The sequence below is a fragment of the Antennarius striatus genome, chromosome 8 (assembly GCF_040054535.1).
Source record: "Antennarius striatus isolate MH-2024 chromosome 8, ASM4005453v1, whole genome shotgun sequence".
NCBI lineage: Eukaryota > Metazoa > Chordata > Actinopteri > Lophiiformes > Antennariidae > Antennarius > Antennarius striatus.
In genome coordinates, this window is record NC_090783.1 from 20,951,844 (window position 1) to 20,979,431 (window position 27,588).

Genomic DNA, 27,588 nt, shown 5'->3' on the forward strand with positions numbered 1-27,588 from the left:
TAATAAATAGCCTTTTAGTAATTTGCATTGTTACTACGGTTACCGTTAACATTGTAGAGCTAGGAAAAAACACAGAAATACAACCAGAAATGTAACTAAGAATAATCAAACAATGGAGCAATGTCTGAAACATAGTAGGATTGTTTTATAATCACAATCTCTAAACATATCTGTAAACTTAATATTTTTGCAAAGCTTACATAAATAGTGTCATGCTGTTGGCAAACATGTCATATTAAAATAAAACCATGTCATATAACATATAAACATAGCAAAGGAGATGGATTTTTAAGTTTTGAAATGTAAAGAACAGATTTGACATCCGAAGTCAGGAACGATCGAAAGCATTTGGGATTACAGCCTTTCAACAGAGGGATCCTCTTCACTTATACACGATCTTTGCTGTCGCTCATCCCGTTGGAGGGGCGACTGGCAGCCAGCAGCCGGGTTTAGAGGGGTGAGCGGAGCGCCAGAGGCTTTAGCCGACGATCTGTGACCTGCTGGCGGAATAAAGACACTTTATCCACCCGCTGGTTCGTCCCTCTAACGGTGTTAGCCTGCTAGACAAGCCGCGTTAATCGGAGTGAACGTAGGCGAGCTATAGGCCGAGGAGCTGACGGCTGCGTCCTCCATCCTGGCTGGAGCGTAAATGTCCCACATCCTCCACCAGCTCCTCCGGTTTGTTTGTTTGTTTGTTTGTTTGTTTGTTTACTGGTCAGGATGCGCAAGGACGTGAGGATACTGCTGGTGGGAGAACGTAAGTCAAGATGCCGATCGGTGTGTGTGTGTGTCGATGCTGTGTGATCGATAAGCTGATGGTGTCCGTGATCCTTGAGACTAAAATGAAATAAAATAAAGATAATAAATAAATAAATAAATGACATAAAACAGTATTTGTTGTTGAATTTTTACAACATAGGTGGACATTTCAATGCAGATTACTGAGTTAAACACCTGTCTGTCAGTATAATGTTGAGGACCAGTTGTAAACCTGCTTACAGAAAAAAAAAAAAAAAAAAACTAAAACATTTGCCTCTCTGAGATAATAATTATTGTAGTTTTATAAATGGTCTCTTGGAAAGAAAATGAAAGAGAAGGTCATTTATAGATTATCATCTGCACTCATTTCAATAGACTTGATTTTAACAGGTGTAAATGTAGTAAATGTATCTGATTTGAACTTTTTTTCTTCTTCTGGGTAGCCAAAGTGGGGAAGACGTCTCTGATCATGTCCCTAGTCAGCGAGGAGTTCCCAGATGTGGTAAATGGATAAATGTTCATTACACTGAATGCAGAATTCACTAATTTTCTTACTGAATCGTCATTAAAGTCCTGTAATCTCCTGCAAACATGTACGTGAAAGATGAGTTGTCTTCACTCCAGGTTCCCTACCGAGCTGAAGAAATCACCATACCTGCAGACGTGACTCCTGAGAGAGTCCCTACTCACATTGTGGACTATTCAGGTACTTATTGATTGATCCTAATCGACAAATAGAAGAGCAGTGTCTCAGTTTAGTTGGTGCACATTTCCTCTTCCCCAGATGCAGAGCAGACAGACGAGCAGCTGTTTCAGGAGATCTCTAAGGTCAGTCAGCACATAATGCAATGTAGTGCCGAGTAAAGTGAAAAGGGCTAATGGAAGTCTTTTTCACAGGCAAATGTGATTTGCATCGTCTACTCTGTCAACAACAAGAAGTCCATAGAAAAGGTGAGACATCTCTGCCGCTGACTTTTTTATAATTTGCTGTTATAGCTGTTGTAGCAGGATTGACTAACAAAGAATACGTCATTACTAACATTTGGTCTTTTTCCGTCTTTTGTTTTCCCGAGGTGACGAGCCACTGGATTCCCCTCATCACTGAGAACACAGACAAGGACAGCAGGTGTGAACTTGTGTAAATGTAGCACAGGTTGTTGTTTTTTTTAAACCTTTTTACTTTGTTATAATTTCACTGCAGTAAGTCGCTGCTTTTCTGGAAGACAAATAGTCAAATATTTGTTTGAATGAAATGAGTTCTTGAGCAACGTCTGATGTATGTTCCTTATCAGCCAGTGTGTGTGTGTGTGTGTGTGTGTGTGTGTGTTTCTAGGGTTCCTCTGATCCTGGTGGGGAACAAGTCGGACCTGGTGGAACACAGCAGCATGGAAACCATCCTGCCTATCATGAACCAGTACAGTGAGATAGAGACTTGTGTTGAGGTGAGAAGATGAGTACACCTGACACATGGTTCCACATTCAAGCCATTCATTTACACGAAAAAGGGACATAAAGAGGGGAAGAAACATGTCAGCAGTTCAGCTTTGATTTTTTTTGAGGAGTCAGTAAACATTTTTTGTTCTTGTTCTTGTTTCTAGTAAACTGTTATCTAACTTCACAAGAATTTGTGGAATTTTCTGCAATTTTTCTTTTTAAAGTGATTGACGGTTTGGCAATTTCTACTGTAACGATTAGGCCAAAGGAATCTAACATTCAATAGATGCATTGGTTAATTAATTGTCCATTCTGTAACACGTTCCGGTCCGATATCGTTCTGAATCTACAGTTAATATGAACTGAAGGTGAGTTCACATCATATTGACTCAATTTCCCGATGATTTCATCACTTCAGATATTATCGCACATTCCACTTTTTTTTTTTCTTTCCACTGTTGCTAGTAATCCGTCATCCTTTGGGGTGATATTTCCTGTACTGATTATTTTGTTGCGTAGTCGTCATCTTCAGACTTTTCAGTTTTTTTTATCGGTCAACTGAAGTTGCCTGAGTGGACCTGAAAGGATTAATAGAGGTATAAATATCCCTTAATGACACTTTCCAAGAACATGTGGATAGAAATAGACAAAATGATGCGGTCATTACCTCTATAATATCATTCCTCCCTGTTTATATTTACAATCTTCACAATCTAGCATCCCATAGTAAGTGAGTCAGTTTTCAGTATTGATTGTCAAAAGATTTTGAACTCTGAGCTGCCAAAGTGTGAAAATCTGTTGCCTTTACATAATTTCCTCAATTAATTTATTGATTTTTGTCATTTTTTTCAAACACATCAACCTGTTTTCCTCATGTTTTTGTCTTGATGTCATTTTTATCTCCTAACAGGGCGGTTTTCTCAAACTGCTTAATTCACTCAGACAAGTCGCTCAGACAGATCCTGTGTGCTAATACCCTGACTTAACTCTCTCTCTCACACACACACACACACACACACACCCACACACACACAAACACACACACACACACACACACACACACATACAGGTTGAACAAGGTGATACTTCTACATTCTAACAGCTTCTGGTTGTGTATGCTTAACAGACTACATTCTGGTTTTGAGCTGCATTGTAAACTAGAGTCATCCAATTCATCATCTCATATTTAGAACCAAAGTGTCTTTTTTGTTTGTTTGTAGTGTTCAGCAAAAAACCTAAAGAACATCTCCGAGCTGTTCTACTATGCCCAGAAGGCCGTTCTTCACCCCACAGGACCGCTTTACTGTCCAGAGAAGAAAACTGTAAGAGCTCAAATACACTGTGGATCCTGCACTGCTGTTCTTATTGTTTGCAAATTTTAAATAGAATTTGTTTGATTTTTAAAGAAAGTGATGATGTAAAATTGTTTAAATGTGCTTAATTTTACCCAAAAAAAGTATGACATTTTCCTTTAAAGTAGACCACAGGTCAATAACAGATTTATTTCTGTTTAGGTTACGTTTGATTTGCTTCTTTCCCAGATGAAGTCACTTTGTGTGAAAGCTCTGACTCGAATCTTCAAAGTCTCCGACTCAGATAATGATGGAATTCTCAACGACAGTGAGCTCAACTTCTTCCAGGTGAACCGATCTGTCGTAGTTAACAGCGCTGACAGAGCTCGCAGTGGCTTTAACAGAGAGCTGATTTCTTCCAGCGGACGTGCTTCAACACCCCGCTTGAACCTCAGGCACTGGAGGACGTCAAGAATGTTGTGAGGAAGAATCTGAGTGATGGAGTGTGTGACAACGGACTAACTCTGAAAGGTAGGAGCAGATGGATTGGCCTCTATGTCAGGGATTGATGTGACAGGTGTGTGTGTGTGTGTGTGTGTGTGAACACAATCATGGTTGCTCTGTTTGGGGTGTTTGTGATTCTTCTATCCAGGCTTCCTCTTCCTTCACACCCTGTTTATCCAGCGAGGTCGCCACGAAACCACATGGACGGTACTGAGGAGGTTTGGATATGATGACGACCTGGAGTTAAATCAGGATTACCTCTTCCCCCCGTGAGTCTCAGGGAGACACACTTTTCCCTTTTGGGGTGTTTGTTTCACTTTAAATGGACATGAAGCCATGTGTCATTTACTTTTTAGTTTAGTTTAGTTTAGTTTACTTGAAGGGGACAAGGCAATTTCATAAAACACATGATTATACATGGTTAAAAAAGCCAGAATTAGCCAAAAGGCTAGTTTTCATCTGTAGTCCTCTGGCCATGATGTACAAAAATCAGTAAAATAGTAAAATCAGTAAAATACATCTATAATATAGTAAAAGTATACATATTCAAACACTTAATGTACTATTAAAAGAGAATCACACATATTACAACATAATATTTGAACACAACATCAAAACATCACAACTGGCTTGTCCTTTAGTGTTGATATAAGCCACATTTTCAAGTTTTTTTTGTAAAGGCTTTGTATGTTTTAAGTAGTTTTAGTCTTTTATGAGGACTTTTACTCCTCATCTTTGTCACACAATGTTAAGATCCTGGTTTAGATTGCAGATTCATTCAACATGTAAGGTTTTAGTCATTTTAGTCAAGTAAGAATGAACAGGTAGAATGACTTAACACCTTTTTATTTAATCTTCTTTTGTCTACTGAAGCCAAGTGTTTTAATCTCTGCAATGATTCTTATCATTTTTTATTATCGGACACATTGGCTGTAACATTTACTTTGCGATATATTTAATTCTGTCAAGGTTGAAAGTTCCTCCAGACTGCACCACAGAGCTCAACCACAATGCTTACCTCTTCCTCCAGAGCGTCTTTGACAAACACGACAAGGTACGGTCCCGTTTGTCAGGTTCTGTATTTACTTTAGCCTCTGCCCTGGGGTGGGACGTAAAAGAAACACTTCACAGCCTCGCGATGAGGTATCCACAAGCCAGAGCTAAATGCCTTAAGTGTTAAGTCATCTAAAATGACGACATGAGGGCTTTGATACAAATCACCACTTGAGGGAAAAGATGCATCCATTCTGCAACGTTAATCAATGTTTGTGTATCAGGACCGTGACTGTGCCTTGTCACCAGAGGAGCTGACGGACCTATTTGATGTTTTTCCCTACATGCCCTGGGGCCCAGACGTCAATAACACGGTTTGCACCAATGATCAGGGATGGATCACCTACCAGGGATACCTGTCACAATGGACGTGAGTGGCCTTTGAATTAAAGATAATATGTATAGATTTCAAAGCTGCTTGTGTTTTCACCCCCTAGGGGTCATATCAGAAAGAAATACCGTGTCTGAAGAGGTAGAAATGAACAAAAAACACCAGTAATGAAGAGTGTCTTTATGGATAAGTGACTCCTGTCAGCAAAATAATTTGAATGGATTTGAAACATTCTCTCTAATGATCACGTGACCAGATCGACTAACCAGACCGATTGCTAATATTTTTTTACTAAACCTAATCACGGAAATTACTTGATACAAGTAGTAATTTTGGCTTTTTTTAAAAATTACTTGTGTAGTTGTTAGCAAAAATTAACAGTTATTTTAATAAGCAGGAAAAGGGCAATTTTGCAAATATTTGTGTTCTGTTAGTGTGGCGGTCTTATTTATTTATTTACTAAACTGTTATATTGTCACCTGAAATTAAACATTTTTTGAAACAATACCGATCTATAACCACTGGAGTAATTTATAATTCTGTTTGTCGATAATGAATTATTTCGTATTAATTCTTTCTGCTCTCTCAGTGGATATAAATACATTCATTTTTTTTACAGTCTCCCCCTCTGCTTTGCCTTTTATCTTTTCTCAGGTTGACAACATATCTGGATGTTCAACGATGCCTGGAGTATTTGGGTTACCTTGGTTACTCAATAATGGCTGAGCAGGAGTCACAAGCAGCAGGAATTACAGGTGCAAAATATTTCTTAAAAATGTTTTTCTGATTATAAAGATGAACTGAAGATTCCTATGAAGAACACTGAACGTGCTATACATTCTGTCATATACATTCTGACAGTATAATTCTAAAGCCCCCAATAAACACAGTTTTTTTCCTCACAGTCATGGAATCATACTTAAACACAACAGTTAAAGCAGAATTGTTGCTCACTGACTGCAGACATGTGTTGTTTGTGCACCGCAACAGTTTAAACTGATCCTCTTGACACCCGTGTGTGACCCCCCCCACCCCCCTTTCCTGCAGTGACCAGAGATAAGAAGATTGACTTGCAGAAGAAGCAGACACAGCGCAGTGTCTTTCGATGTAACGTCTTTGGAGACAGCGGCAGTGGAAAAAGCGGTTTTCTCCAAGCCTTCCTGGGGTGTAACCTTGCGGTAAACAGAAATGAACTTCACTACTGATGCTTCTCATAATGGCCAAAAGCTAGAGCGTTACATCTATTGAAAGGGTTCAGCTAAAATAGTCGTGTTCTAATATCACATTCTTGCACTTATAGAATAGATTTAAAAGGGTTATATTATATTAAAAAAATTTTTTCTTGTCTCTACATATATGTAGTGGTCCTCCCTAACCCTACCAACTCTTAGAATCTGGAAAACAAACAGGTCTTGACCCAGACAGACATGGATTCGTCCTGTCACAGCTTGAGGTTTTTTTCTTTTCACAGCGCCAAAACATGATTAGGGAGGAACACAAATCTTACTACGCCATCAGCACAACCTATGTTTATGGCCAGGAGAAGTACCTTCTTGTGAGTATCAAACATGCCTCTAACATCACTTGAGTCACCAACATTTCTATGTAGTTATAACAGTTATCTTTCAGGTTTCCACTGTTAGAGCGTGTTAGAGGTGTGACTCTAGTCTAAAACATGAATAAAACACAATAAAATGCTTGTTATTTCTGTTTCTGTAAACAGCACACAGACAGAAATATATATTTTAACTTAAAATATATTTTATAATTTTCCCAGCTTCATGAAGTCTTCCCTGACTTCGACTTCCTGTCTGATGCTGATCTGGCCTGCGACATCGTCTGCTTTGTCTATGATGTCAGCAACCCTCACTCCTTTGAGTACTGTGCCAAAGTCTTTAAGGTAACACTGTGCAACTCTGGATTATATTTAATCACAAATTAAGATTTTACCTTTGAAAGCAACTGAGTCGCCATTGTTCAAACCTCTTTTTTCAGCAATACTTCATGGACAGTAAGACTCCATGTATGATGATAGCAGCTAAGTCAGACTTACCTGAGGTCAGGCAGATGTATGGCTGCAGTCCACTGGAGTTCTGCAGGAAGCACAAGATGCCACCGCCGCAGTCCTTCACATGTAACACAGCGGCAGCACCCAGCAGGGATATCTACTCCAAGCTCACCACAATGGCCATGTACCCGTAAGTACAGAGATGCTCGATATAAATTTTTTTTCACCTCCGATTAGTCATTTTTCAAAGATATTTGCTCTGTGATGACAAACACTACCATATTTTCAACTTTCTAAAAGTTGAATGGCTCGTAGCTCACAAAACTCGTACGTTGAGCAGCTCGTACCTCCATCTACTTCTGTATTTTGCATTCAGGTTTTTGCAACAGCGTTTTGCACTTAAGGGAAATTCTTTTTTTTTTTTCTGCTCAGCTGAAATGTTGATCTCTCCCAGAGGCTCACGCTCTCACACTCCAGCCAGTCCTGTTGAAGCGTGTGTCAGCAGCACAGATAGATATTTACACACAGCAGACCAGCTCTTCTTCAACCCATAATGTATTTAATTCCCACTCAGAAATTCAGAATACACCGAGGGATTTAAAAAAGGCACCGCTTTCCTTTTGTAGTTAATATTGTATAGAAATTACACTCCAAATTGTACTCCTTTCTGACTTAAACTATTATCTCATTTAAATCAGTGAGGTGATACAACTCGAGTAAATCTTGATGTTTGATAAGATCAACAAATATGTTTCACTTCTCATCCAAGAGGAGAACTCCAGATATTCACTACCAGCCTTTCAGAATGGAAGACAAAATGTCTTCAAGCTTTTCCTACAAGTCCGACTGACTTTATTCAACGCAGAGATTTACCATGACCTGTATATGAGTGATACTCGAGTATACGACATCATAATCAAAATAATAGAAACAGGTATGACTGGATAATTAATAATATGTCATCTGAATAAGGTTTAATTGTTCAATTATTTTCATGTTGGAGGAGACCTTCAGTAACGCCTTCAGTCATGCTTTACGTCTCTTCCTCTTCCCCGTATGTCTCCTCAGCCACGCCCGGCTGCGCTGCATGTGTACTTGTAACAGATGCACCTTCTGCTTGTGTCAGAACTTCCTCAACTCTGAGCTACTGCAGATGGTCAGGGCCAAAGTCTACGCTGTGGTCCTCAGAAGGTCTTTCTTTTAACCTTGTATATTCACCATCATCCTTTCAGGCTTGCTCCATTTGATAACTGTTTGTTTGTTTGCCACTGTTCATTTGCTTATCTTTTTTTTTCTCCATCCCTTAACTTTCACCTTTGCCCAGAATCAACATGAAGTTGTCCTTCTCTTCAAAAATAGTCCATCCTAATATTTCCGTTTCCTTTCTGTTTTATTTCTTCATGCACTGAGTTTGAAACCTGCTGCTCGTGTCTCTTTTAGTTACCTCAGCCAGCTAACAGACGTTATAACTCTTTCCTGGTGTTGTTGTCTGAAGTCACGATTGTTATCTCACATGTCTCCATCAGCGTCTCCACATTTTAAGGCTTCATCTTTGTTTTATCATCTGATCATCCTTTTTTCGTACAGTTTATACGCAAAATGAATGCGTAAGTCTTTATTCTCCTCCCTTTTGCTCAGTCCCTGTTTTTATGTGTGTTGTGTCTTCTCCTCTTAACAGACACGTGAGCCAAACAGACCTGAAGAGTTCAACCTTCTGGCTGAGAGCGAGTGTCGGGGCTACAGTTTTTGCCGTTCTGGGTTTTGCCATGTACAGAGTGCTGCTCAAACCCCGGTGAGCCTCCGGCAAACCTGGTCCAGCCATCGGGACACAGATGACCAGCCCCGGCGTTAGTGTTTCCTTCTTCCATGTAGTTGATGAAAAGTTTGTGTTTTATTAGGTCAGAATTTTTTAAAAAAAAGAAGAAAAGTTTATGGGAGTGGGGCGTTTCTCCGTTGTAAATCTTTTTTGTGTATAAAAAACAAAAGAATATTTAATTTTTTTAACCAAAATTGCTGATTTGCTTCAGGTATTTGCAAATCAATCTATATTTATACAGAAAATGATAGTAAGCTGCTGATGAGCTGTGTTATTCCCATTTTTTGCTAAATACATAGCTTTTGGGGGGGGTTTTTGCCTGAAGATTATAATGAGCAAACTGCTTTTTAGTTATGATGGGGACTGGGATGTGTGAGGTATGCAACAGAATAGATGCTTGTATTAGTCTGAACAATTTGTAAACAGTGTATATAATATAGTCAAATGTATTTGTTCTTTGTCCAAAAAAGACCAGGTCTGATGTCTGACAATCAGAACAATAAAGTTGCACAAACATTAGGATCAGTATTCACACTGACAGATGCCGGTTTGCCTTCGGGTCGTGTCTGATCGGTGGGCGTTTGGAAGCCTCTGCTGCTCTCTCTAAAGTCTTCCCATGTTGATGACTGCAGTCAGCATATGTTTGCGTACTAAGATATTGAAAGAGGACACCTTAACACACCTTAACATTTTCCATCTGCATGCTTTGATTATACTTAACTTACAAAATAATCACTCCCATTTTTCTGCATTGCATACCATATTTTCCTGGGGCGTAGGAAAGTTTAATGATGTCAGTGTAGCTCAGAAAGTCAGATTAAAGTTTGATCACAGAAGATGCAATAGTACTGTCATGGTTATTTATTTCCAAGGCAATAGCAACTACTCTCTGTGTCACTTTGGTCTTCACTCAACCCTGCCTTTTAAAATGTTTACAATCAATAAATGTGTTTGAAACCTGTTCTGATACAATTTTTGGAATCTTTATTTCACAGAGAAATTTGAATAGTTTGTTTGTTGCACTCTGATTAGCATCAGTAAGTTTTTTTTCTTTTTTCGGAGAAGAGATTTATCACATCTTACGACAGGTTCTATATTATGTATTTGTACTTGACAATCCACTGCATGACCAAATACACACAAACACACACACACGCCCACACACAAAGAAAATGATAGAATTTATCTAGAAAGATTAGGTTGACTTGAACAATCTTGTAAAAGCGTGATCCAGATTTAGGGAGACACAAGGAGGCAGCATTGCACAAAAAAGTAAAATAAATTATCTGATAGCAATTACCTGGCAACAAATTGTGTAGCTGCGATATTATGAGTGCCTTAAAAGCATGGAACTGAAGCCTTTTTATACAAATATACCAGTTTCATTATGTAGCCTTCCTGCAAGGAGATGGATTGTTCATCGTTTGCGTCCAGAACTAAGGTCAACTCACTGAGCACATGCCTTTTTGTTTGTTTGTTTTATCAGATTCATGTTATGTAACATACATTAAATACTCAGGAATAATTTCTATTACTGTAATAATTTTATCTCCACTTGGTGGTTCTGAAAAAATAATTCTGGACATGTCATTGTTGAACCACATTAGGAAAGTGACAGGGATTGTCTGTTCTTTTCTGTTATTTCAGGCTTACTTACTAACTCAAAAACAAAACAGGAAGCAGTACTTAAGAAACGGAGACTTACGTTATTTAAAGGCATGAAGTTACATAAAATACACAAAAACTCCCACTGTATTTTACATATGAAACCTGACTGGTGCAGCTGTTTTGGCATTAAAAGCCCCACTAGGTCCAAAATTATGTGGGATGGGCAATGTGCTGAATTAGAGCTCCAGTTATGTAATCTTCTAAGTATATAACCCATCTGTACAATAGGATATGTGATTTGGTTATAGCTTTTGATGATATAACATATCTCGTAATTATATGTTCACAATTAGGAAGTTTGACAGAGTACTCTTTAAATATTTACTTCCTGAAAAAGACAGACAGACACAAAACAACTTTGCCATTCATTATCAGTCAGGTGTCTGCTCTACGCAATGGACTGGAGGTTCTAGTTATATATGTGGAGTAACAGCTGCTCCGTGAATCTCAGTGTGTTCAATATGAATCAATAGATCCATATACATGACAGCATCTTCACACTCCTGAATATGTCCTAAACACATTTTGATGAAAGAAGTAGACTATGACACTCATTAAATATTAGTATGATATGCATCATCTGGATCTAGTTTTTTCTTTAAAAAAAAAAACTTTATTTATTTATTGCCACAAAAACCAGAATTTCCATGTTCTGCCTCTCAGTGCCCCAATTTTGACTTATAACGTCTTACTTATCTTAAATAGATATTTAGATTTTTTTTTGGTAAGTTCAATTGCACACAAAAACATATTAACAACATACACTTATTTTATTATTGATGTTTATTAACGTCCATTTTAAACTCAATGCCATGAAAAGGTAACTCATTGATGTCATTAATGAACCATAGGAAAAAGGGGGGTTGTGGGTAGCCTGTACAAAACCACAGACAAACTATGGGGTACCAATGGGTCTGAGAACAGTTTGTTTCTGCAAACAGATTTCGCAGCTATCTAAGGAAAGCAGCACTCGTCTGGTGTTAATTTATGCAGGAAAGACGTTTTTCACAAAGTCGGTGTTATTCCTGCTGTAGAGCATCTCACTTTTTTCAGATCTCAAATTATTAAAGTCAAAGAGCTGCTGGGTCTTTTAACATTTTAAACACCATAAAATATTCTAACTTTAACCCACCACTGCTGTGTAGAAGTCAAGAAAAGATATATTTTATAAGATAGAAAATGATCAACAGGTTTCACATGAGGATAGTGATTGATCAACACACTACTGAACACACCTCCAGCACATAACTTCTGCTCATAAATAGCTTCAACCCACCTATTAGGTTTGTTTGATGTCCCTTGATGTAATAGGTAGGTGTTTGCCTGACATGAGGCACCATAATTTGGATAATTGTAGCAGCAGACAGTTTCCCTAAAGCCACCTGGAATTTACAACCTTGGTCACTCCCTCCTTTCTGAACCTCTAAAAGAAGAAATGTAAGGGTTTATGCAAGCTGTTTTTGTGGGACATGATCAAGTAGTATTTACAGGAGTAGATAAAATAACATGTGTTGCAAACACATCCCACTTTTTGGAGCAGGAAGATGTACAAAGATATACATAGTGATGAAACAATTGACAAATAAATAGCAAAGATGCATATTTTGGGATGGCTTATTTTAACAATAGGCTGACAAAAATACTACAATCATTTCAGTCAGAAGTTGACTTTATAAGCCTGGACTGGTCTGTGTATAAGAACTAGGAAAATAACAATGGACACTAACTGGTGTTATCAGTGTTTCTTTTAATCGAGGTAATATGGATATTGTTAAGGTCACATGATGTATTATTTCAAACATCTTTTAGATTTGTGAAATTCCCCTCATAAATTCATCACTTTAATCAAAGAGAACATTAACTTTTTGCTCATAAAATGCTGTATCTACTAAAAATTTCAGAATTTCAGTTTTGTAGTGAAAATCTCTTTAATATGCAAATGTTTTCTTCCATCTCAAGCTGAGCTGTTAGTATGTTGTTTCTATGTCCAAATAATATTTTTTGACAGACTGCTTAGCTGTACAGAACAAATACAAGACCTTGTAGGAGAAATGCGAATTTAATTTACTGATGACACTGCAGCAGAAGATGATCTGTTGAACATTTGAAACTGATAAATGAGAGCAGTCAACCCAGGATTTAATAATATGGCCCAACCCAAACACACAATTATATTAATGATTAATTGTTTTGAGTTTGAATGTCTAAATAAAATGCAAACCTTACTACTACAAGGTCTGAACCCTTCTTGAACATTGTTGAACATGTTGAACTATTTATCACTTGTGTTTAAAAGTGATCCAAATAAGGTTAACTGACTGAAAAATATAATCGACTGACTTGCCTTTCTTACAATTCATCCTAAGCATCTGAATTGCTGCTCAAGTAAGCGATTGAATGACTTTATTAATACTTTTAGAATTTAAAGATCAGCTATAACAACATCCATCTTTGATGTGTCCAAATTAAAATACAGTTCATTCATTTACTGGCAACTTTGCAATAAATTGATGAATTATGATTCATATGATTATTATGAAAACATATCATTACTTTTTTAATGGTAAAAGCAAATCTATAGAATATTGTAATTTAAAGCTTCTAAATTCTCTAAACCACTAGTGAATTCCTTAATTTGGCCCATTAATGCCTCTATTGATTCCTTACTGCCTATGCTAAGGAGGTTATGTTGTTTGTTTATCAACTCTTAGTGTGATTACTTAAAAAGCTATGGATGGATTTTAATGGATTCTTTTGTCTAAGTTTGCTTTGACCAATCTATTTTGGTGATGATCCACATACTTGTAGACCCACAATGCACTCTGATTGTGATTTACTTACTGTTCACAGTGGAGGATTAGCATTTGCAGGTCTCCTACCATGCCAGGAGGGGGCATCGGGCTCCTGTTCAGATAAGCTCCATTACAGATTTGCTTAGAAAAGGTGTACCACAGAGGCTACACTGAGAAATGAGCACCACAGGGGAAACTTAAAGGTGACCATGAGCTTTCTTGGTGTGTGGGTTTATGCTTTGCTGGTTTTCTATTTATAACAGGAGAGTTGCACTAATGCATATCAGACTGATGGAGGCTCCAGGCCCATTATACTGCTACATTTCAACATCATGGATAAAAACCAGCCAATAAAGACCCACACCTCCTGGACCAGAAAGGAGCGACAGGCGGGTTTTCAGCATGAGATCGGAGTTCTAGGAAGCTCAACAGAAGGGAGACACCGGTGGTCCCACCGCACCGCCTGCAAAATCTCTCCCCTCCAGGACCCGCTCTCTCTTTCGTAACGCCTCCCTCCCCCTTTCCCCCTCCCTGTCCCTCCCTCTCCCCGTCGCTCTGTGTCTGTCTAACGGGAGGGGGGGGGGGAGTGAGGACGCACGCAGCTGGCGGAGACTCCAGGAGCAGAACCGACGATCCAGACACGTTTTCCCCACCTTTCTCCTCTGGGGTTTGTTTTCTGCACCCGACGGAGAGCAGACGCCCCCCCCCCCACACCCCACCCCCCAGCTCTGCACCAACTCCGGTCGACATAGAGAAAGCAGCGCGCCAAGTTATCAAGACGCGCCAAATATTGCGCACATGCCACGGACTGCCCTCAGGAGTGTGCGCTGTGACAGTGCCCACGCTGTTCAGAGTGGACTTTTACTGACCCCCTGGTACTGAAGTCGTCATGTGAGACTTGTGCGTCACAGACTGTCATCCGTGCCCTGCGTGTCATGTTGTTGTCAGTGTTTGATGATGTCATTATGTTTTTCAGATGGATCTGCGCTGAAGCCCTTCTGCGGCGCATCTTCTTCATACGTGCGCTTCCCCCCCCCCCACACCCCTCCACACACCGCTTCACAAACTTAAACCTCCGTGTCTCTTTTGGATCCAGGAGATTTCACACTCATCGCAAGGTCTCCAAACTTCTTGTCGCTGTTGACTTGACATCCACTAGCGTCATGACGCACCAACGAGACGTTATAACCCAACATTTAGAAGACTACTATCAAATTAAGGTCTTTGCTGATGAAGATTTGTTTGTGTGGAAGTGCGCAGGCGAACGGATCTAACTGGATTAAACGCATCTCTTTAATTTATCTGTGTCTTATTTTATTTGGATTTAGTTGGCAAAAAATAAGAATAAAAATCCAAAGGACGCTCAAAAAGCAAATGAGCGCGATGTCAGGATTCTCCCCTTTCTGTCGCCGCTGATGCACCTGGGGTTGCCAAATTGGATTGTAAACTATGTGGAATCATTCCCGTGGATTGAATCGCTGCTGTCCGCGGGTGTATTGAGGAGGGCAGCCCCCGGAGATGACGGCCGGGACCAGAGAGACGCAGGTCAACTCCTCTCCTGCTGTGGCGGCCAACGCGGAGGGCGAGGAGATCGAGGTTTTGGAAAGCATCGACATCCTGCCCGTCGCTTCAGAGGACGTGAGTATTCATCCAACATTAAGGTCATTATCTCACTTTTCTTTTCTTTTTCTTTTTTTTTTTTTACATTTATGTACTGAAGCAAATTCATACAGTTTTGTTTTGCAAGGCAAGAATATCAGCTTGATCCATTCAATCAAAATAATCTAAATATCTTTCCATGCCTCATGATTGGAGTTAAAAATTGATATCAGAGGAGATTTAAACTACTAAATCTCACTGTCGTTTCCTTTCTTGTGATTTTACAAGGATCCTATCAAGGAACAGTCACATGAGTAGACAGATTCCTCTTGTGCTCCCAGACATTTATGTGGAGACCTTTTTACCTCTTAGACCCCAATGGCTGCAGCTCATTGACAACAATGATCAGATCACATATTCCCATTGTAAGAGTGCAGTTAGGACAAAGTTTACAAAAGGAAAACACTTTTACAGAGTTTCTTCATTTCCAAATAGGCTCTCCTGTTTCTGAGAGGTTTTTTTTCTCCCCTCTCATTTCCACTATTTGCTCTTTTTTCTCCCGCTTTCCTTGTCTCAGCAATGGAAGTCTATGTTTGACAAGGTAGGCTGTGTGGAGCAAGCAACAGTGGCATTGATCTCCCGCCATATGCATGATTCACTCATTGTGGAGCAATTTTGTCTTTTTAAAGTGCTCATCTGTGTGTGAACTGTCGGTGACCTCTGCCGTCTGTGTTCAGCCTGAAGCTACGTAAATGTGTTGAACAAACGAAATGCTGTTTTTACTCCCCTTAAAGGTCATGAAACATGGGGAAAAGTTTGGACACAGTCGGGTACAATATTACATCACATGCATCACAGGATACCAAAAAAAACCTGATACAGGTCCTTTTTATTGTCAGAAGATGAAATATTTAGTGCTTCTGTGTAAAAAATACCTGTAAACTTACTTTACGTTATAATTTTACTATTTTTGTCCATGCATCATGACCTTGTACCGAAGTCTGGCTTCCTTGCAAGTAGAAGTGACTTAAATCTGCCCAAGGAAATTTTGCAATATCAACTTCTATGTGTCAAAATCAGGTTTCCTGATATTTTGCTTCACATGGCTGCCAGAATGTTTGTGTGCCATCCTGATGTGTGCTGATTAGAGTATCCCCCAATGGTGTCACCCTTGTTAATAGAGCTTCTCTCACTCTTTTTTGTTTTCAGTTGTTTCCTTTTGATGAGTTTCTTTGTGTGTCTTAAGTAGATTTTTTTCTTCTTCTTCATTGATTAAAGGTAAATGGAGTAGTCTCCACTCATGGAGATCTAAATATGATTGCCTGCTAATCAACAATAAGGACGTAAACTGCAAACCAGATTGTGGGGATGTCAAACAGAGCTCCTGCAGAGGCGAGAGCACGACTCTGGAAATACAGTTAGGGTGATACAAAATCCTTGATGTATTGATCCGTCACTCAGACATATCTTGTACAGAACACACACACACACACACACACACACACACACACACACACACACACACACACACACACACACACACACACGCACACAAAGAAACATGCACACATTTACACATTGATACTGGTACAAACCCCAGGAGAAGAGTAGCATAGGCTGACTGATAATGCAAGCAGTCCTTTCGACTGACAGACGGCAGACGGCAGACGGACTCCCCCCCCCCCACCCCTCAATTATACACACACACACACACATGCACACATATATAAACACGCAAGCACACACACACATACTGTTATGCACAGCCACCACTCTGGAGGCTGCCGCTGCACCTGCCCACCATGGTAATATTGTATGTATGTATTCATGTGTGCGTGTGTGTGCGTGTGTGTGTGTGTGTGTGTGTGTGTGTGTGTGTGTGTGTGGGTGTGTGTGACGGGGGTTTGCAGGGATGTTAGGGTTGATCCAGAGGCTCATGTCAGGCTCTCTCTTTAAGGGGAGGACTGAAGTCCCCTGAGATTATGGAATAGGCTTGCTTTGGTTGTGGTATGTGCATGTGTGTGTGTGTGTGTGTGTGTGGGTGGTTGTATTAGTGCTGGAGCATAGTCTATGGATAGGCATTAAGTGGGCCTCTCAATCCACAGTCTATGTGTGAGCGCAGCTTTGATTTTTTTTTCAAGTGGATGTCAGTCTAAAAAATGTGGGTTTGTCCAAATGGTGAGGTCACTGCCTGGTCTGGCAGCAACAAATGCCCTTTCACTCTTTTATTCTCCTTCCACTCCTCCTCCTCCTCACAATGAGTTGCTCCATTTGTCATGAAGCTGACCTCTCTGAACTCCAGCTTCTGTGAAGCGACTAAGGAAATGAAATGATGGACCACTACAGACAAGGAAAGAAGGATTTAAAGGCAGTCTGACAGCCTGTGTCACTGTAATAGAGACAAAAGACAAAAGCATCCTGAAAACAGAGTTGTTCAATTTATTTGGCAGCATTATGAGAGGCAGCATGATAAGCTGGTTTCATATCTGGGGTGTACCCCACATGCCATCTGGGATTTGCGCCAGCAGATCCAAGACCTGCAAGGTGGATTAAGTGGCTGAAGGCGAGACGATTTTTATTGTCTTGTCTTGAAGAAAATGGATGAATTGATGGACGGATGAGGCGGCAGACATAAAATCTTCAATTTTCATTGGGTTTGTTGTTTTTTCAAAGATGTTGAGACATAGAAAAGAGGAAACACGTATAACATCCATGCAATTAACGGATGGCACAAATGTAAAAAAGTCAAATTTGTGATTTTGGATTATCCACAAGTTGGGACGTGAAACGTCGTCTCTGTCTGTGTGAGCCTTTTGAAGAACTGGCAACCTGACCTGGGGTGTTTCCTGATCAGACAAATAAACGCACGTCAGAAAACCATGTATTTGACAAGGTGTGGAGAGGAAACAGTCTAAAACTGTAAAATAATGCCATGCCTGCCATTTGGCCACATTTTTGGGCTGTATAAAAAATAAAAATATTGAAAACAATCCCCATTAATTTGGTGTAATAGTGATAACCATTATTACACAAAATATGTGTATCATCTAAAATATAGAAGAAAGTCCGTTTTGCATTCTCCACCCTGTGTCGACTGACAAGCACATTCGTCACTCTGTATGTTGTTTTTCTGAGGATTTATGGGGATTTGAGGATGGACCACAGTGTATATCCTGGATTTATCAGATAAACCATCTAAAGCATGTTTGAATCAATCCCAAAATGAACCAGACATATGTATTTAGTACTCAATTTAGCACATTTGATGAATTTGCTTTTAGCTTTGAGACTCATGGACAAGATTTACCAGAATTAATTTTTTTATGATTTCTTTTGCTTTTCTGCATAAACACATGTTGTTTCTTGTGTATCTGCAGAAAACGGCGTCTATAAGGCCTCTATGCTTGGATGTGAGTTTTAGTACAATGAGTGATCTTTTCAAGTGGATTAATGAAGGGCTTCATCCTTACTAATCTACACCTTCGACACAAACATGATATATCACATAAGTAGACTGGGAATGTCCCGGTGTTTGTGAAGCCAGAGAGTGGAAGTCCCCACCCAGGTGTGTAGCTTGGAAACCTGCCTCTAAGTAGAAGGTAGCACATGTAAGATTCATCCAACTTATTATCAGTATCTGTGTTTTACTCTTCCGGTTTATGGATGTAGTGAAAGAGGACATGAAGGTAGTTGGTGTGAGAGAAGAGGATGCAGAAGACAGGGTTAGATGGAGGCAGCTGATTGGCTGTGGCGACCCCTGAAGGGAAAAGCCGAAAGGAGAAGAAGAAGATCTGTGTTTTGCTCTTCCAAAAGAAGTATGTCAAATTGATCTTAGCTAGAAAACATACCATCATGCACACAGCTATCAGTGAACCAGAACTTTCATTCATATATGTACGGGAGATACTCCACAGGAGCTTAGTAAACATTTTTCACATGGCTACACAGCCTATTTTCCATTGGATTTCATTGTTGGGGGTATAAAAAAAAAAGCCTCTGAATATTTGCTATGATATCAAAGAGAAAAGTCTTTAGATCCCTGAGGAATGTTGTTCAACCCGAAGGCATGCTCTCCCCATGCTTTGCGAACCCATCACAGTGTCATAGACATGTAACGACAGTGATATCAGTGTTATAACAAGTCCAGATAGTATCATTTATTAAAAATAAGAAGTTCACCCATGGTAAGCCCTTTTTTTCTCAGGTACACTTGTGTTTTCCAGTGTTTCAGCAGTGCTTTTGTATGAGCATGTCGGTGAGACATTCAGTGGTCATGACTCAGAAAATCCAAAGGTCATTATTCAAATTAGTTTGGTGTGGCGGTGACATCTCTTCCTCATCACATGTCACAACTGGCTCCTTGTGAGTGTCGCTCTATTTACTATCAGGACCAGCCAGGCAATACTCCCTTGATCTTAGAGACAAGTGTCTCAGTATGTGTTTACTTCTGCCTTTTTGCGCACGGTCAGTTTTATACCCCATTAAAAAAGCAAATGGAGGTTCGCACAGTGAAATTGCATCTGCGGTAACTGTAATCCACTGATGACATCAGAAGTAAGAATGCAGCCGCTTGGAACGTCTCTCTGATATCTGACAGTTCCACTAATGAAAAAATATTTTTTTATAGAGCTGACCATCAAAAGATTTCCATTTTTTTCACCTTTAGCATATAGGTGGAGTCACTAGAATTTATTCGTGCATCTATTTTATAAAGATGTGCTTATCAATCTAATTGCCACTGACACACACACACAGATGGTGGGGTCACAGTCTGCTGATCTGCTCAACACTGCAGCTGTGATTGACACCAGCTGAGCCTTGGTGATGTGGAGATATTGACCTGTGATTGCATAAGTAGCACCCCCCCCCCCATTCCCCAAACAACTCCTGGATTATTTAGTAATGAAATAACAGACAGAGCCTCAAACATCTTTATTGAAAGATCTTATCAGAGCTGAGCTTTCCATCTTTCCCCCCGCTCATCTGCCTCTCTTTAAATAGATTTCCTTAATGAAAGGCACAGTTCCAGTTGGCAGCGTGTGAAAACAGTCTCTCCTGTTATGCAGAGGTAAAAATAGCTTTTGTGCCTGTTGATCTATGAAACAGAGACAGAAGATGTGCCAGTTTACCTGTAATTGGCTGGACTGTGCAAACACAAAGCAGTGGTATCATAAAAGTGTTTCTTTAGATTGTTGAACGGTTCAGTGATTGTGTACAGAACACACTTATACCCACTGGCCCCAAAAAGGAAGTCTATTATTAGGGGTCGTGGAGACGGAGGTATGAAGGATGCAGAAGACAGGGTTAGATGGAGGCAACTGATTCGCTGTGGCGACCCCTGAAGGGAAAAGCCCAAAGGAGACAAAGAAGTGAAGACAGAGGTAAAGTGACAGCGCGTTTGTGGAGGAGGCTGAGCTGCGTCTGGTGTCTGTCTGACTCTTTGTGGGGCCCCGCGTGAATTAGTCTTGATTTGTTTGCTTTCATCTCTCACCATTATTTCGTCTCTGATGTTTCTGCTGTGAATTTTGATTCCTCGTCAGAACTAAGTAGACAACACTGCTGATGTGAAGACACCTCTGTCTGAGACTCCTCATAGAAGCCCTCATCTCTTCAATAGTTCTGTTATCAGTTAGCCAACTTCCTTTTTAGACAAACTGGAATTCCTGGTATTTAATCATTGAATTAGGATTTGATGAAGCAGTATAGCTCCTGAGCTTGTATGTTGGGTTCTACATTTCCTTCAGGACCAATATTAATCTATCTGTTTCAGTCTAATTAGTTCAATTGTGTGTCTTTGTCACTGCTGACTCTAACCCACTTCCATTTGAAAGGTTTTTTTTTCTTTAGAAATTGCAATCATACAAACTGATTGAAGCCTTTCTGTTTAGATCCTTTGTGCTTCTTGAGGCTCATTCATTCTCAATGTCACAGATGGGTGTAAAATGAAGACTAAGTATAGATGCAAGGCTCTCTGTTAATTTTGTGCATAATCTCTGAAGGTTTATGGCCACGGATCAATTGAGTGAATGGAGTACGATGATTGAAAAGGGATAGGGGCGCTGTAGGCATAATTAAAGCAAGATACAAGGAAGAGTGAAAAAGACTTTGTACATATGTCACAATGTATTTAATGGCCACACAGAACAGTCGTTAATACGCTTCGCTCTTTCCAATTTTAATTTACAAGGTTGATACAGCTTAATAGCAGCAACAACACTGTGAGATCAGCTATGTTGTCGTTGCTCATGGAGGGAGTCACCTTCCACACAAATAAGTGAGGCTAATGTATAGAAATGTTCTGCTTTTTCGGGTGGAAAAAGACACTTTGAACAATGGAGAAAAGCAAAACAAATCTCCACATAAAATAATGTGTGTGTTTTTTCCAACCATGTACCGGATGTCCACACATGGATGTTTGTATGCCTTGCTGTTTTTTTGTGCATTTTGTCCTCATACATGGAGCTGTTCTATAAAAATGCTTTCACAAGCAACCATACAGGATCAAGTGTTTATTTATACATGAATGCATGATTGAGCGATGGCTGAGGGATGTTAAGGTGTTAAAAAAAAAGTGACAGATTTGAGATTGAAGTAAAAATCCTACATACTTTTAAGCGATTGTTAGATATATGAGTTATTTAGCTTGGCTTTCTACGTGATGGCGTCACTACATTTGGTCTTATCAACCAGCCACCTTCCAGTTTCCTGTTTCAATCCATCACTGCTCCTCTGGGGATCAGAAGCACGGCGCAGGACCCTCCATTCCTCAAGGCTGAAACTGTAATACCTTCCCACAGGTTATAGTTACAAAGCTGATGACAGAGTGATTTTCTGACCATGGCCCTTCACACCAGCACCTGCAGGCTTGTGTGTGTATAACTATATAAAAAACCAGCAGCCCCTCTGTTCACAGGCTGATGACTCAGAGGTTGCGGTGTAAAAGTATAAAATAGAGAGTGTCTGTTTTCTGTCACAGCTCTTGTGGATGCTACAACAATGTTCACCGAGTACATCCTAAGAAACACCGTCACACACACACCTACAGATTTTGGGACACATTCCGACCCTATAAGCTGCTCAGGCACACAGGTGTGCTGTTGACATGGACACAATAGCCCTGTGTTTGCTGTGTACGCCTGATCGTGCGTGTGTATGCGTGCGTGTGTGTGTGTGTGTGTGTGTGTGTGTGTGTGCTCATCTTAACAGATTTGTCTCCTCTTCAGTCAATTGTTGTCCACTAAGCGATGTTCCACACTTTTAACAACTCAGTAAACTCTGGATTCCCACTGTTCCTCCTCCAGGGGTGGCAGTAGCTCAGTCTACTGGTGTCTTGGGCTGGGGACCAGAGGGTTGCTGGTTCAAGACCCGTGTTTACCATGTTTACTGTCAAGGTGTCCTTGCACAGGGTACAAGTTGCTCATGAAGTAGCTGCCTGCCAATCTACCTCTCACTATTATCTTTTTGCATACAGGCCCTTTGTGTGTATGTTGTAAGGGCCTGTACATACATATTTATATATATTGTGTGTGTGTGTGTATTAATAAAGTATGTTTCTTCTTTTCTCTAGAAGGAAAGTTTAGTCTCTCCTGCGTCAGATGGTAGCGCTGACGGCAAACTCAAATTTAAGCTGACAGCCACCTGTGAAGATGTTTATGTCTGCGTGCTGGATTTATGACTCCAGCTAGACTTTTTTGGATTTGAACTCTCATTTGTAAGATGACTTTCGGATCAGTTTGTCTGAGCCGTGTGCTCAGCTGTCTATGAAGTAGTGTCAAAATGAAACACCCCAGCTGCACGTCCTTGAGTCTATGCTGAAGTCATGAGAGGCAAGATAATACAAGACCCTCGTTATTCAAAGATAGTGACATTTAATGTTGTCTAACATTCACGTGAAAATGAATGTTTGACATTTGTTTTTTGTTCTTCATAAATACTACTTGGGCCGTAATATCTTTCAAACACGCCGAGCTCAACCCCATGCTAACGCTCTGATTTGTCTCCCCACAGCACACCCGTCTCTGGTTTGTGTTCATATGACAACTTTCAAGAAGCTTAGAGCATTCTTTGCAACCAGTAAAACAGCCTCTGTTTACTGGACACCTCATGTTTAGGAATAAAACTTCACACAAAGCAGGTCAGGTCCCAGACAACGCTCGAGATGTGACGCACTCTATCCTGTTATTGTTGTGGTTTATTATATCCTGTAAATATAGTAGACAATTTTTCTACCTCATTTTTCTTATTTTCCATGTTTTACGTCTTGTTACTCACCTGTGCTTTGTGTCACACGTGTCACACGTGTCACATGTTCTCTCCTTCAGTGTTCTGTCCTGTTTGTTGTTTTACTGCCGTGTTTCATGATGCAGCCCTTATCCTATTGTTTCACTTGGTTGTTTGGTTGCTTACTTTGTCAAGGACTGTATATCTTTTTTTTTTTTCCACATTTCTTATTGGGCTGCAAGTGCCACAGCTCATAATATAATCAGTCAACCACGTCCGTTCGTACTTTTGCATCTGGATCATTCTATTGCTTGGGTTCCCAGTCTTTTGCCCCAGCGTGACATATCTTGTCCACACAGAGATTGTGCACCATGAGGATTCTTCTCTCATCCACCTCCATGTGTTTACACTGAATAACATCAACGGCAGCATGATGCCGCTCTGGTGTGTAACGTCAAATACCACGGCAGTTTAAACTTACAAAGGAGGTTTGATTTATGCTGCAACACACGAGGAACTCAGACTGTCTCCCCTGTCCAAAGACATTTTTGGTCAGATTTGTCCTTCTTTGAGTTATCTGTTTTTAAAAGGTACCCTTAGTATATGACCCATAGAGCTATAACATTATTTGCCAGCTTGCCCATTTAAACAGACGGTGATTATCTGTTGCTACCTCTGTTTCTGGCTCAGACGTATAAAATCCTCCTTGTAACATCTCTTTAACTAGTTAAACAGAATGATGAATGCCAATAAAGAAGCAAAAGTCACATCTTGAGCTGGCTATGTAAAAGGCATATAATAAACATAGAAACCTCTAACAATCCTTATGTTCTGACTTTTTTAGTGCGGAGTTTGTATGTCCTCCATGTTCCTGCGTGGCTTCTGTCCGGATTCTGTGGCTTCCTCCCACTTCCAAAAACATACACTTTAGGAGAATTGATTGTTCCAAATTGCCTGTAGGTGTGAGTGGGTGCGTGGGTGGTTGTTTGTCATCCATGTGGCTCGGCGGTGCACTTGCATTATGCTCAGAGTGTCCCCCCCCCCCCGCTTCTCACCCAAAAGTCAGCCAGGATAGGCTCCAGCAACTCCTGACCCACGATAGGCAGAACAAGTGGTGGAAAATGAGTGAGTGAGAGTGAGTGAGTGGTAATCTACACTCAGATATGTTGTGTTTTGGGATTGTTTAGACAGAATGACATAATTATATTTATTTAAAACAGAATTATTTTCACAGAAGCCTGTGTGCTGGATGTCAGTTTTTTCCATCTGCCTATGCTTTGTCCTCACACAGATTATGCTGTTTAAATATACCCAGTAAAAGAGATTAGCATCAGATTACTGTCATTAGAGGGTGATTACAATGAATATCAGTAGTGTAATTCTAAGTGTGATTTGCTGAATTTTATATGGTGAACCACATAAAATTCAGTAATTCAGATGTAGTGGTTGCGCCTTACAAATCTAAGTGTTCTTGAGTAACCCTACAGCTTTGCTGTTGTCCTGGCAACCTGACCTGGCCCAGCATGACAGGCTCAGCAGTACCCAAGGTAAATGACAGCGCTTCACTTTCACATAGGTCACCGTTCCCTGTTCTGCCTCCTCCGTGTCGTCTTACAGGACATCATTGCAAAAACCAGCCAACAGGGCCAAAGCGCTGAAGAGGCAAAGTATAACAAGGAGACACCACAGGGCACAAAACACTGTTTTTGACCCTTTAATTCCATATTTAAGGTCTTTTTTGAGTTTGTCTTTTTAGTAACTCAGGTAGATTAACTCATACTTAAATACACCCATCTCTTACTTATAACAGTGGATCCCAGACATACAGTATAGCCAGCCCGTCTGTCACAGCGCCAATACGTAATAAAGACAATTTTAACCAAACCAAATATTTTTGAAGTTCGCCTGTATTTCACGTTGAAGGACGAAGCCGGGGTGCTCAGAGGGAACCCATAATGCAAAAATGGAGACCTCTCTAAATTCAATAGATATTGATTCTCCAGATATGGTCTGAAAGTCCCTTAAATTTAAATTATTATTTAAATACTCATTACTTTATTGGTTGTTCAGCTCCATTGTGTGTGCAGTATTTATGCTCAAGGAGGTTATTGACAGCATTTTGACCATACTTACCGCTGACATTGTTACTCTGGCAGTGCTGTGGAATCTCAGAGTTTCATGAGCAGTCAGGGGATTTTTGACGTTGACGTTATGTTTACTGCTCATACAGTGGCTCATCAGGGTACCTGTCTGGATCTGGCAACCCCATATGGGGCTGGGTGTCTGTACGGTAAGAATGATTTCCTACAGGGGATAAATTAAAGTTGATAAACATATGTCTCTTTAATACTGTGTATCTGGTATGTAAATTTGATAATAAAAGTCTGTTAGTTAAGACCAGTAGAATCAGGTAATTAGTCTTTCATTGATTCATTCATTCATTCATTTTCTACCGCTTCATCCGCCGTAGCGGGTCACGGGGAGCTGGAGCCTATCCCCCCCGTGAGGCGGGGGACACTCTGGGCATGACGCCAGTGCACCGCGGAGCCACACACAAAGACGGACAACCACGCACACACACACACACACACACTCACTACTACGGGCAATGTGGGAGCGGCCAATCAACCAGAAGCGCATGCTTTTGGAGTCCTTGCTTGGACTAATTTCAGAAGATGTGTAGTCACAAGGAAGTGCCCCTGGCTGTGAACTACAACCATAGCCCACCAAAAAGTACCAGCTTATTGTGAAGAAAATTATAAGGTGTTATATATAAATTAGCTAAAGAGATGCTGATGGAAGATGTAGTTTCCTTAGGACAGAGCCAAGCAAGTGGTTTCCATTATTTCCAGTGTTGCAGTCCCCTGCCCACCATAGCTGTATAATTAGCATACAGACACAACAGTGTTATATAAATATATTCTTTGAAGTTTCTGAGAGAAAGTAACAGAGAATATTTCCAAAATGCCAAACTTGATTAAATGAAAGTCATTGTGTAGTAATATCATGATTTAAAAAAATATAGGGAAGACCCAATTCCTTTGAAAATATTGTATTGACTACACCTTTTTAGAACCCTGAACTGCCTTTTCACAAAGTTTTTATTTCTGCTTCAGTGAAGCAATTTGAAAGAACTCCTGTCTTGCCTTAAAAAGAGAAAGGGAGGTGGTCATGGGTAGAGTGAGATTATTTCTTACACTGTTCAACCCAGCGGATTATGGAAATAGGATTATGAAGTAAAGTTTTCACTAGTTGGGCTTTCCGACACTGCCAAAGAACATGAGACAGCTGACCGGCTGATCGCCTTATTGTTGCTGAATAATAAAAGCTCTTGCTTGTGGAAACAACCCAGGAAGTGAGGTGTGAGTGGCGACAGAATGTGCGTGTCCCTCATACTGTTGTCATATGCCCTTTCTACTGACACACTAACTATCTAGGGAAGAAAGTGGCTCTTATTATTGAGTGACAGTTTGACGGGTCCAACCCAAACCAGATGGCAACCTTGAAATGGTTTCCGACAGTCCCGTTACTCCATTCTCCTCACACCCCAGCCTTGCGTACCCCCCCCCCCTCTTCTTTTTCATTCCTTTTCTTCTTTAGATTTCAAGAAAATAAGTCAAGGCGTGAGGCACTCTCGGGGCAGCCCCAACCTCTAATCCATTTGCCAGCTATTAAAGGTCATAAATCTCTGTATTCAATGGAACCACCGCCATCAGTGGTGCAGGATTTTGATGATGTTGTAGTCAGGGTGGTGGGGGGTTGACCTCAGGGTCGTTCTGCAGCAGAAGAAGGGTCTGAATGGAAGAGAGGGAGACAGCCTGGGGTTGGCTCATTAAACAAATGTTTCCCTTGTCTTTTTGTTCACCATGTTATTCTGTGAAGTAGTGCTGAAAGCCTGAAGGGGATGGTTTGATAGAGAGTTTGGCCTGGCAATAATTAGAGGTTCACACCTTGGTGTAAATGGGAGGTTTTGGGGGGTAATAGGTCGACAATCTCTGTCTTTTTGTCTAAGCTGACCAGCTTAAGGTATACTCCACCACTGCTTTGTCTGTCTGTTTTTGTTGATGACGATTTTTAATTTTGTATTTATAAATTATGGCTGACATCTTTTT

The 27,588-nt window shown here is 40.3% G+C and overlaps 2 protein-coding genes across 6 annotated transcripts in view; both read left to right on the forward strand.

Annotated features, from left to right (window-relative positions):
• Positions 1–16: 16 nt before the first annotated feature.
• On the forward strand, positions 17–10,158 carry rhot1b (ras homolog family member T1). Of its 3 annotated transcripts, none has more exons than XM_068321041.1 (20): positions 17–757; positions 1,203–1,261; positions 1,384–1,465; positions 1,550–1,587; positions 1,657–1,710; positions 1,833–1,885; positions 2,093–2,201; positions 3,414–3,515; positions 3,735–3,833; positions 3,908–4,016; positions 4,138–4,258; positions 4,959–5,043; positions 5,267–5,412; positions 6,028–6,128; positions 6,421–6,551; positions 6,845–6,928; positions 7,151–7,273; positions 7,369–7,571; positions 8,450–8,572; positions 9,060–10,158. In XM_068321041.1, the coding sequence occupies exons 1-20, from the start codon at positions 721–723 to the stop codon at positions 9,175–9,177; spliced, it is 1,977 nt and encodes a 658-aa protein (XP_068177142.1). In that variant the 5' UTR covers positions 17–720; the 3' UTR covers positions 9,178–10,158. The 3 variants fall into 3 exon arrangements, with proteins under 3 accessions (XP_068177142.1, XP_068177141.1, XP_068177143.1); XM_068321040.1 differs by having other exon boundaries at positions 19–757; positions 1,544–1,587; XM_068321042.1 differs by lacking the exon at positions 8,450–8,572 and having other exon boundaries at positions 25–757; positions 1,544–1,587.
• A 4,268-nt stretch (positions 10,159–14,426) lies between these two features.
• Positions 14,427–27,588, forward strand: part of rhbdl3 (rhomboid, veinlet-like 3 (Drosophila)) — a 38,605-nt gene continuing 25,443 nt past the window's right edge. For 2 of the 3 annotated variants that reach the window (XM_068322635.1, XM_068322637.1), the window contains exons 1-3: positions 14,427–14,557; positions 14,634–15,295; positions 15,834–15,857. In XM_068322635.1, the coding sequence (XP_068178736.1) occupies positions 15,176–15,295; positions 15,834–15,857 (144 nt within the window). In that variant the 5' untranslated portion in view covers positions 14,427–14,557; positions 14,634–15,175. The remainder of the gene's footprint in view (positions 14,558–14,633; positions 15,296–15,833; positions 15,858–27,588) is intronic. The other variant, XM_068322636.1, reaches the window with a different exon arrangement.

Excerpts from the sequence above, each read along its gene's own strand:
- rhot1b (XM_068321040.1), top strand. The coding sequence starts at position 721 with ATGCGCAAGGACGTGAGGATACTGCTGGTGGGAGAAC. Across the intron at positions 1,886-2,092 it reads AACACAGACAAGGACAGCAG|GGTTCCTCTGATCCTGGTGG; the intron begins GTGTGAACTTGT and ends GTGTGTTTCTAG. Across the intron at positions 3,516-3,734 it reads ACTGTCCAGAGAAGAAAACT|ATGAAGTCACTTTGTGTGAA; the intron begins GTAAGAGCTCAA and ends CTTCTTTCCCAG.